The sequence below is a fragment of the Peromyscus leucopus genome, chromosome 15 (assembly GCF_004664715.2).
Source record: "Peromyscus leucopus breed LL Stock chromosome 15, UCI_PerLeu_2.1, whole genome shotgun sequence".
Taxonomy (NCBI): domain Eukaryota; kingdom Metazoa; phylum Chordata; class Mammalia; order Rodentia; family Cricetidae; genus Peromyscus; species Peromyscus leucopus.
In genome coordinates, this window is record NC_051076.1 from 5,113,612 (window position 1) to 5,125,511 (window position 11,900).

At 45.6% G+C, this 11,900-nt stretch overlaps 1 protein-coding gene across 1 annotated transcript; it reads left to right on the forward strand.

Annotated features, from left to right (window-relative positions):
* The first annotated feature begins 551 nt into the window (after positions 1-551).
* On the forward strand, positions 552-1,564 carry G0s2 (G0/G1 switch 2). The gene is made up of 2 exons (XM_028882817.2): positions 552-759; positions 911-1,564. Exon 2 carries the CDS (start codon positions 939-941, stop codon positions 1,248-1,250), a length of 312 nt encoding a protein of 103 aa, XP_028738650.1. The 5' UTR covers positions 552-759; positions 911-938; the 3' UTR covers positions 1,251-1,564.
* Positions 1,565-11,900: the final 10,336 nt, after the last annotated feature.

Sequence of the window (11,900 nt, forward strand, 5' to 3'; positions counted from 1 at the left end):
TCAATGAACAGCTTTCTATTAGGTAACTAGTAACGTTCCCATATTTTAGTAAAACCCATCAGTCAGCCATGAAAGCCGCATTCTGGAAGAACATTCTGCCTTATCTACTCCCTGGAGATGCATTTTTTTTTGTTTGTTTTGTTTGTTTGTTTTTGCCTGCTCACTGCAGGCGTCCCTTCCCTTCCCTCCCACTCATACCTTCCCTGACAGGAAAGAAAGGGATCTTTCTGAATGAAAATGAAAACTTTAAATTATACGGAACCCCGGATTTCCTCACTAGGGTCTTTCTCGGGTTCCTCTGGGACTACAGGAGTTGGACACCTACAGACAAGAAAAAAGTGTGTCCTGTCAGGAAAGCCTGCATCAGCTCCTGGTGTGGGTCCTCTCCTCGGCTGCACACTGAAGCAGTGCCTTGGGCTCTCAGCCTCTGCAGCACCTGCGGTCCAGGGACCCCCCAGGCCCCACATGGCAGGGGCGTGCACCGCTCGTGGCCACCTCCCCCGAGTCCCCTGCTGCGCTACCGTTCTTCTTCCTCCTCCCCCTTCTTTTCCTGGCGGGTGCAGACAGAGCCCAGGTCAGTGAGCCAGGAGGCGGATCCCAGGCAAAAGATATAAGGGCTTTGGACGCTGAGCGCTGCAGCTGCGGAGTGTCCATCTCAAAGAGCGGCAGCTGCGGGAAGAAGGACGCCAAGGCCAGCCTGACGCACCTACTCCTGACCACGGCCAGAAAGAGCCTGTCTCTGTTCCCACTGCACCCTAGGTAAGCCTCCGGGCCGGAACCGAGGGAGGGCGAGAGACCACAGGCCCCTCACCAGCAGCCTTCTCCCCTCTGCCGCCTACCCCCCCCCCCGCTCTGCTGCTGTCCCCCTACCCGAAAGCTCAACCTCCTCTCTTTTCTGCTGCTTCTGCAGGCCCCGCCACCCAGAGCCCAGAGCCCAGATGGAAAGTGTGCAGGAGCTGATCCCTCTGGCCAAGGAGGTGATGGCGCAGCGGCCTCGAGGGAAGCTGGTGAAGCTGTACGTGCTGGGCAGCGTGCTGGCGCTCTTCAGTGTAGTGCTCGGCCTGATGGAGACCGTGTGCAGCCCTTTCATAGCCGCCAGCCGCGTGCGCGACCAGGAAGCTGCAGTGGCCGAGCTTCGGGACGCTTGCGAGCAACAGTCCCTCCACAAGCAGGCCCTGCTGGGCGGAGGCAAGGCACAGGAGGCGACCCTGAGCAGCCGGGCCCTGTCCCTCAGGCAGCACGCCTCCTAAGGCGGGGAGGAGAGAGCTAGACAAAGAGTAGCAGAGAGAGACCATGACGCCGGTGGGAGAGAGCAGAGTCGCGCGCTGTTCCGAGAAGCCACCGAATCCAGAACTGACCCTGCACAGATCACCCAAGGGGTCTGGGGTTGACTTTTGCTGCTATGCAGCATGCACTGTGATTTGTCCAAGGCTGTGCGAGCGATCAAGGAGCTATCACTTTGCAGTAGGGAGGGAGACATACTTTTTATACTGTTGTTTTTATTGTTGTTATTATTATTACAGTGACTACCGTTTTTCATTTTTAAATAAAAACATTTTATACTCTATCTCATTATTTAATTCCTGGGAGGTGTGGTGACCCTCTCACCCAGCACTGTGGACAGTCCTGGCACAGGTCTACTCACCGAAGAGTGAAATTGTCAAAAATCCTACAGGTGTTAGCATTTTTGGATCACAAGATAAACGAATTTCTGAGCTAGAATAAATGAGAGAGAGATAACCACTGAATTTCTAGGGCAAAGAAAACGTGATTTGTCTTTTATCCCTTTGTGCTGGTGATTCCTGTGGCTGATATCTGCTTAACTATTAGAGAGGAGAGAGGAGGGGAAATGGGCGGTGGGGGAGGGAAAGGAGACTGAAGGAGGAGAGGGGAGGAAGCTGGAAGAAAAGAGAGAATGAGAGAGACGGAGAAAGAGTACAGAAGAGGGGGAGAGGAGGGAGGGAGAGGCAGGGTGGGAGCAGAGACTGCCCGACCGCCAGGCAGGCTCTGACCACAGTGAGAAGCTACAGGTTAGAAAGAGGGGGAGAGGAGGGAGGGAGAGGCAGGGTGGGAGCAGAGACTGCCCGACCGCCAGGCAGGCTCTGACCACAGTGAGAAGCTACAGGTTAGAAAGAGAAAAGCCCATTGTCACGGCGGACAGTGTGCCAACAGCTGATTTAGTAACAAGGTGGGACTCCCTAGAGGGAACCCCTCCCCACCCCTGCAGGGCCAAGAGGGCAGCCTGATGCCACTCACTCGGGGTCTTTAGTGTCACCTACTCTGACCAGATGTGGGCATGTTACCCTGATTCTCCGTCCACCCAAGCTACCCTGACACACAGATACCTCCATTACAGTTAGGTCCGCAAACCCAAACTCCCCAGCACTTCTGCCTCTGATCAACTGTCAGCTCTCTCTAAAATCTATCTTTATCATCCCCAAGGAAAGAGCAGTGGGAATGTGGTATGGTTAATGAATGAAAGGAACATGTTGGAAGCTTCAGCAGAAAAGCATGTCAGTGACACCCGTGTTCTTCCTGTTTCCAAATCCAGACACTTGACCCTGTGTGAAGGCAGAGTCCTGCCTTAATAGACCCAAAGCTCCTGGGAGCTCAGCCAATCCTCACTCCCTCTTCCAGATGCCTATTCCACAGGCTGCTTGCTCCTCTGCCCATTCAACACCTGGTCCAGCTCTTCTCCTACATTGCCTGCCTCACAAGTTGGTCCCCTTCAGTACCTCTCACCTTGCTGTTCCTCCGTCAAAAGTGTCAGACACTAAACTCCTGCATGATTCCAGTGTCTCTGTGACCTGCTTCTGTCTACCTTTTGTCTGCCTTTGTAGGCTGCCCAGCATGGACACTGGTACCCTCAGGTTCCTTTCTATCCTTTGATAACAGTACTCTCTTTGATATTACTCCTCACACCCACAGTCTCTATATCTCTGAGGACGATATACCTCAATGCTCCAAGGATTTCAAATTTTCTGCCCATCAGTAAACTATGTATCAAACTGTGTACTCTAGGTTTTTTGTTTGTTTGGTTGGTTGGTTTTTGTTTTTGTTTTTTGTTGTTTTGTTTTTGGTGTGAAGGTTATGTTATATCTCTATTCAGAGAGTTTAGCTATATCTGAAAACACAAGTGCCCAAGCATACAGATAACTCTAACTTACTCAGGTTCTGGTGTAACATCTCTTGCAGATTCTCCTTCACACTGCCCAGCCTGTCAGCCTGAGCTGCTGGGGTCTTTTCACCTCTCAGAATTTACACTTGTGAAGTCTAGGTCTCATGCTGGCCCATGCTAGCAGACTTTACTCTCAGCTTCACTGTGAGCAAGTCATACACCTCCTAGCCTAACCTTCCCGAGAGAAAGGATCATATCTTCTTCATTTTTACACAAATCATCAAGGTCTGGAAAATCATGACTTTTTCACAGATGTTTAATTTAGTGTCTCAACTGGACTCACGGGGGAGGGGGGGGAGCATATTTGTCCCATAAGGATGCTCCAGAGGGAAACAAGGAAAGGGTGTTGTCTGATCACAACAGAATCAAGTTTTGCAGTGGTCTCACAAGACATTCGGTCATGGTCAAACAGAACAAGCCCCTCATCCCACATAGACACAGAAACTATTCTTGGTCTTATTTGACAGTGTTAGCACCACCTAGGGAAGGTGACAGAGGGATGCTTGTTGGTTCTGTTGACAACACAGGGCTGACACAGCAAAGTCAAGATTAATAATTAATAATAATATTTTGCCAGACTGGAGCCAGGCACTGAAGCAAACTGAAACTAAATAGGAAAGAGTTGTTGGCTATTTTATCACACTGTGTGAAGATACATCACTTTTACTTTGCCTGCCAAGACACCTGATTGGTTTAATAAAGAGCTGAATGGCCAATAGCTAGGTAGGAGAGATTAGGTGGGACCTATGGGCAGAGATAGGAACTTTGGGTTAGAATCTGGCATGGATGATTTTGCCAGCAAGACATGGAAGGAGTTGGGAGTACAGAATAGAGGAGAGGTAGAGCTCTCTCTATGTGGCAGAATGTAGATTAATAGAAACAGGTTAATTCATGTTATAAGAGCTAGTTGGAAACAAGCCTAAGGTAAAGGCATTCAATGTGGAAGCCCAGCCCATATATCCAAACATAGGGTCTGAGAAAGCTGAGAAACATCCTGGACACAGAACCCACTACTTGTGGTGTACAGAGGCAGAATCCTCTAAGAGGCCCTGCTATGAAGCTGAGCACTCAAATGGCAAGTACTAGATAGAATGGTATTTTAGAAATAAATGCCTGCCACAGCAAACCCAGTAAGTTCCCAGAGTTGGGGCAGGTAAATGTGGCTCCCAGCCAGGACCTGAGGGACCCAAGAGGCAGCAGAACCAGACACCAGTGCCAGCTGACAGTTCCATGTGCTAAGTGGAGCTGTGTGGCAGGTAGCCTAGTAGTTTAAGGTTTGGCTCATGTGGTCAGAGAAATGCTGCCAACATCAGAAAAAAAAAAAAAGAAAGAAAGAAAAAGAAAAAAAAAAGCCAGATCCAGGCCAAGAAAACCTCTAAACAGGTACAGTATGCTTAAAAATATGCTTAGGTGCTAAAGAAAAAAGAAAATGAATATAGACAGTCATAGAAAAAATAAATAGTTTAAAAACAACAAACTCTTTAAAGAAAGAGTAAAGTAATATAGGAAGAGTAAGCCACATAAAGATGGGAAATACACAGGGTGTCTGGATCCTGTATGGTGCTTTGTTGACTTTGAATTTTTTTAAGGCTAATGAACAACAACAACAAAAAAAAAAAGCAGCTGTTGAGAAATACTGGATTGTGTGTGTGTGGGAACCTACTAAATTAAACCAGCCTATATATTTTAAGGATGTCTTAACTTTAGAATGGAAGTTAGAAAATGTGTTGCATTGGGGAAGAGGTTATGCCTTTGTTTCCACCAGAAACAAAAAGCTATGGATTTCTTCAAAATTAATAAAGACCAGATTTAATTGGAGGAAACCTCCTGAAAATCTTGGCTGCAGACATGAAGGAAGAAACCAAGAAAAAAAAAACAAGATAGGTGATGCATAAGCTGACCCCTCTACTATAGGAACAGTTCTGAGACTAGGTGAGACATGATAAATCTTGTTGGCTACAGAGTCCTATTAATTATTATTACATATCATCCTTTCATATGGCATGGATGGAGATTTATATTACAGTTTGGTTATGCAGTCCAAACAGACTTATGAAGTTGACAGAAGCTCAAACAGAAAACAGAAAATCATCTTCAGCTGATTTGTGCACACCGCACATTCCCTATTTGTGTTAATGCAGATATATATGTCATCCTTAAAAGTTTATGTGTTTTCAGAACAAAAGGACCAGATGTCTACACCAATGTAGACAAGTAGTTCAGGTCTTCTCAGAATGCATCTGTTGCAGTTTTCTAAAAAATTTATATCCAGAACAACTTCAAAACCACTAGCTGAGATGGTCCAGTCTCACTGACTACTCTAACCAGGACTTCAAATAAGCCCTGTACTTTCCCATTACATAGAAACTGGACAACAAATGATACAGCTGGCTCTCCCAGGGTTGAACATTATCCCAGTTGTCTCAGGGTCCCCAAAGATGCCATCACCCAAACACAACAGGAAGCAGTCTAGACAGCACAACACCCACATTCCCAAGAGGTAGGGTGGGTGGTTATGGATGTTTGGGGTTTTTGGGGGGGGGTAGCTGTAAGTTGTTATTGGTCATAATCAAGGAGGAAATTAAGCAAAGGAGCTTAGATTCAGGGATCTCTTTCTGAAAAGACAAAAGGAGGGTATAGGAATGATAGGATAAAAGGATAGATTATTAAATTTACTTTTAAACTAAAAAGCAACTCCTAGTCTTAAATATTTTACATTGGTATGGATTTTTGTATATTGATACAAATTTAAGGATTTTTATTTTAACATACTGTGTATATGTGTGTGTGTGTGTTTCTACTCTTGTTTAAGGTATTGTATATAAGGTATGCAGATCATTTTAAATGTAATGTGAAGTCCTATTCCTTGAAAACTATTATTATAAACTATTTAGGATAATTAAGAAATGCAGGGGCTGGAGAGATGGCTCAGAGGTTAAGAGCACTGACTGCTCTTCCAGAGGTCCTGAGTTCAATTCCCAGCAACCACATGGTGGCTCACAACCATCTATAATGAGATCTGGTGCCCTCTTCTGGCCTGCAGTCATACATGCTATATACATAATAAATAAATAAATCTTAAAAAAAGAAAAAAAAGAAATGCAGGTTAGTAGTTAATCATCTATAATAATCAAACCTGTAGTCATGTTAGACATGTTTTCAGGGCTAAACAGATATATTTTAGATAGATAAGTAGTCTTCACACCCTTCACAGATCCACAGATTATGGCATTTAAGATGTTTTAGTAACGTAAGGTTTTTTATGACAGTGAGACATGTCTGCTCCTGGCAGCACCAATCTACTTCAGAGATGATGGACATCAAAAGAAACCTCAATATGGAGTTTACTTTCTTTGTGGCAAAAGTTAGCCACTGAGTAGGAAAGTGCCCTTGCCTCTACTGCTGATGTATGTTGTCCAAATTGGACAAGCAGGACACAAAAGAAGGCAACTGCTGAACTTTGCCAAAACAAGGTGGGACAGTCCTTCATAATTCCTGCTTCACAGAAAAGTCTGTCAGATATTCTGGGCCTGTAGGCTAAAAATGGATGCCCCAATATTGCAGAGAAACTCTTGGGTGACTGTCTAGGCAGCCAGCTGTTTCTGTCATTCCTATAGTTTTGGAAGTTCCTTGCTCTGCAGTTCCTGTTTACTCAGGTAAAATATCCTTCTCCGGTCTCTGATAAGATTAGATAGTTATACCATTTTTTTTGTTACCAAATTTAAAAAGGAAACTTACAAAAGAGATGTAAAGTTTATAAGGTTGAGAGGCAAAGAAGATTAAGTTGTTTATCTAAGAAAATGTTTTAAGTCTAAAAAAATATTTTTAGGATGGTAATACACGTTATAATAGAAAGTGGTTTAGATATAAAACTTTGGACTCATCAAGATAGGATAGATAATAGAGTAATTTCTCTAAATTTGCCAAATACAAATGGACTGGACATTGTAAATGCAATTCTTACCTGATAATTGTTTTTATTGTATATAATTTTATTGTGTTAGAGTTACAAAACCTTTCCTTTTTATTTAGACAAAAAAAAGGGGGGGGGAATGTTGCAGGATATTTTATCACACTGTGTGAAGATACATTGCTGTTTTACCTTGCCTGACTAAAATACCTGATTGGTTTAATAAAGCGCTGAATGTCCAATAGCTAGGCAGAAGTGGTTAGTGTGGGACTTCAGGGCAGAGATAGGAAATCTGGGTTAGAATCTGGCATGGGGGATTTTGCCAGTGAGACATGCAGGGAGTCAGATGTACAGAATGGTCGAGAGGTAGAGAGCCACGTGGCAGAACATAGATGAATAGAAACAGGTTAATTCAAGTTATAAGAGCTAGTTGGAAACAAGCCTAAGCTAAAGGCCAAGTTTTTATAATAGTAACAAGTTTTCATGTCATTATTTGGGGGTTGGTGGTCCGAAGAAAGTCTGACAAGAAAGGCCTACTCCAGAGCCAGGCACTGAAGCAAACTGAAACTGAATGACAGAGAGTTAATGAGAACTCAAGCCCCACAGATCAGTTCTATAACCACAGAGCAGGAGACACATCCCAGACTTGGCTCTGAGGTAGGCTTGAGATTGGGTTAACTGAGGTGGACTGCGGTCCAGGGCTGTATAAAAGAGAAAGAAGGCAGCCAGCAGGACACTGGCATTCGCCTCTGCTTCCTGGCTGTAGATAAGCAGCCTCATGCTCCAATGACTTCCCCGCCAAGATGGATTGCATCGTCCAACCACGAGCCAAAGCCAGCCCTTTCTTCCCTTGCTTTTGTCAAGTATCTTGGTACCGCAACAAAACAAGTGACCAACACCCAGCAGACCCACTTGTGCCTGGGAAGGTATACCAGTGCCCAACTTTCTTGTTTCCCAGAGTGCTCTAGTGTTAAATCCAACAATCTGCTCAATAAAGCTCACCCTCACTGTAAACAGCCAGTAACTCACCTTTTAAACTTTATTTCATATGTTAAATGATGGTTTCACATTCTTCGACAATTCTGGAGGGTCTACCCATTGAGAGTGTTTCAGAGGCCCCTTGGACCACCTGGGTTCCTTGTGCCTAAATTACATTTGTCTTCATATCTACACCTGGGCTATTAAATCTCAATGAGTAATCTGAGCTTGACTGGTCCGTTTAGGGGTGCACTTTCTGATAACTACACCTAGACCATCACGGAAGGTCCTTAGGCCTTTTGTTTAGGGGATACCCCACTGAGTAACCAGACAGAGATCTCTGCATAAATGCATTTGGCACTTTGTGTGGTAAGCATGTTATCATTAGCTAATTCAACACGCGTCTTGGTATACGTAGTCCACTGCACCTTTCCCTGAAGAGGTTCACTGCCTGTTTGAGATGGTAACTCAGTGTGGCTTTGTAGCAGTCTAAATGATAGTCTCAGGTGTCTGGACACAGTTAGAGGTGCTGTTTGGGGAGCTTTTGGAGGTGGAGCCTTGCTGGAGGAAGTCTGTCACTGGAGGTGGGCTTTGAGAATTGAAAGCCTCACCTGTTTCCAGTTTGGTCTCTGCTTCCTGCTTGTGTTTGAAGAGGCTTGCTCTCAGCTTCTGTTCCTGCCCCCAGGCCTGCTGTCTGTTGCCATCATGGAATCCTGAGCCTAACACACCCTTCCTTCTACAAACTGCCCTGTTCATGCTGTGTTCTCACAGCAACAGAAAGGTACCTAATACAGGCATCAAATTAGTTATGTGGCCAGGTTGACCTTGAACTCAAGGTTCCTCTGCCTCAGCTTTTCAAGGATGAGGATTGAAGGTGTGTATCCTCACACCTAGCTAGAAGTTCTCCACTTGATTAACCATCCAACTGCTCGTTTTCCTCCTGCTCACTTTGCTTTTTGTCTGTATTATTAAGTCTTGTTTTATGGGTTTTTTTTTTAATCTATTCTTGGCTGTTTTAAATCTGATATATGAGTGTTTGATAGGAATGGGTAGAGATAAGGACAAATAAATCACCAATCTGATCCAAACTGATCCTTAAGGACACCGTCTACCCTGACTGATGACCAATTCCTTGGCAGGCTATTGGTCATGCTGAGCTATGAGAAGCTGCTGCATCCACATGTGGAAGGTCGTGTTCATCTGTGTTCCAGGGGCACTGGATGGATGACACCTCTTCCACATGTTGCTATGACCCCCTCAAAGCCACATATCAGATATCCTGCATATCAAATCCTTCCATTACAGTTCATAACAGTAACAAAATTACAGTTACAAAGTAGCAGTGAAATAATTTTATGGTTTGGAGTCACCACAACATCAGAAATTGTATTAAAAGGTTGCAGAATTAGGAAAGTTGAAAACACTGATATAGAACTTTTGATCTGTTTAAAAAGAATCAATAAATTACTATTCATTTAAGAAAATCTGAAAGGGGGCATGGTGGTGTATACATTTAATCATGGTGATTTGGGGATGAGGGCGGGTGGGTCAAGAGTTCAAGGCCAGTATTTATTATTGAGTTTGAGGCCAGCCTGATCTACATGGGACTTCATCTCAAAGAAAGAAAGGGTGGATGAAAGAAGAAAAAAGAACAAAAAGAGAAGTGGAACTTCAGAATAATGCAGAGACTAAAATCTGAGTCAATAATTAGCCCCTATCTAGAGACAAGGTCTTGTGAGCTCTGGCTGGCCTCGCTCTCAAGCTGTAAGCTTCCAGCCTGTGCACTGGGGCTGTGGGTGAGCAGCATTAAGCCTGGCTAGTGGTCTGGCTGGCTGGCTGGCGGAGGAGGTCTTTACCACAGGTGCCACCCTGCTTCCATGTTTGTCCCAGGCGGCTTTGCCAGACCTTCCACACAAGTCACCCCTTTCTCCAGAGACTGCCCTGGAAATGAGCGGCTATTACACCAGGAAGCGGCCCTAAGGAAACAGGATTTAAACCTTGGTAGGGTTATAACTGCAGGTTTTTCCTAAACCTCAGGAGGACAGGCAGAAATGTGCTGCTCTGATCGTGTGCAGCAGAACAGCATTCCAGCCAGCAAAGCTGCATGTGCCACGATGGCCCCCAAATCGTAGCAGAGACTAGAAGCCCTACTGCTGCGACACCATACACAACTCCTGGACTCCATCCCAGCGCAGAAGGAAGGACAGCGGTGGTTTGAACATGGTTTGGCCCTTCAAATCACATGTCAAAAACCTGGTTGGCATTGTACTGATGTTCACTCGGGACTTGAAGTGGGCGATTTCACGATGAGGATGCCCCACCCTGAGTGTCTCTCTGAAACATGCCCACCTTACCTTGAGACAATAGGAGACCCACCAGAAAAAAAAGAATAGGAACCAAAAACCCAAATAAAAACAAAACTAGTCCTTAAGAAACTTTCCACAGTTACCCTGGAGTGGACCTAACAGCTGAAGTAAAGGAGATCTTGTTTGCCCCCATCCCAACCCATTTTCCTTTAATTCACTCAAATGTCAATTAGGGAATTTAATTAAAAAAATTGAGATGTGGACCTGATGGAAAGTGTCCAATATGTGGTCAGAAGTTTTCGGAGTGCTGCATAGAATAAGGTAAAACTCAGTAGAAACTCTGGAGAAAATAGTGGCCCCAGAAATGAAAACAGGGCAAAGGTCCCGTGCTCTTGTAGGAAGCGTCAGTGAGAAAAGCCAATGCCTATCCGTGTTGGCTGAGAAAGAGAGGGTGGGCTGTCCCAAAGGACCCTTCCCCACAGGAGGCATCATCCCCTCAGTGAGGTCAGGACCCCACACCTCAGCGTCCAGTGTGTGCCGCCACGCTGATTAACTCCTGTGCTCAGCCTGTCACTGTGCTAAGTCACCCTGAAGAAAAGAGCTGATCTTCACATGGCTTAGTGCTGGGACCAAGTAGGTGTGCTCCAAATATCTGCCGAATATGTGAATAAATAAATAGTAAGAAAGTGGACATTTGTGTGTGTGTCTGCAGGTGTGTCTGTCTCTGTGTGTGTCTGCATGTGTGTGTCTGTCTCTGTGTGTCTGCCTGTCTGTGTCTACATGTATGTGAGTGTCTGTGTCTGTGTGTCCATGTATGTGTGTCTTCATGTATGTGTGTCTGTATGTGTCTGTACCTGTGTGTCTGTATGTATGTGTGTGTGTGTCCAAGTATGTCTAAATGTATGTGTCTGCATGTGTGTTTGTGTGTGTCTGCGTGTGTGTGTGTGTGTGTGTGTGTGTGTGAGAGAGAGAGAGAGAGAGAGAGAGAGAGAGAGAGAGAGAGAGAGAGAGAGAGAGACTGGGGTCATTTGTCTCTGCTAATGGAGCCCCTGTTCCTCTGGGTCTTCTTCATCTCCTCTACCCCCTAGCGGCTGTTGTTATACTGACGGTCTGAAACTCACCTCAAGTGTGGGTAGCACACACTTATGAAAGGCCTTGGGTCACTAGTCTCTCCTGGCAGAAGAGAAATCTGCCCAAATGCAGTTCTTGTTCAGTAACTTCCTCTGAGGCAAAGCCGAGACTCAAGTGTGCACCTGCTTGGGTGGAACGTGGCTCTGCCGGGGCTGTTTTCACCGAGTTTGGAGCTAACAATAGTAACGGGAAAGTTTCCAGGGCAACCAGGACCACTTCCAACATCTCCATGCCAGGCTGCCTGGGGTCCCCGTCCTTCGGGGGAGCCTGATGCTTCTGCCTGATTGGCTCCCTCCTGCAGGTGTCGCCCGGCCTGGGCTGGGCTGTCCTCTTCCCGGCCCGGGTCTCACCCACGGGTCTCAAACACGTTGTACCCTGTGGCAGACCAGCTGGTTCC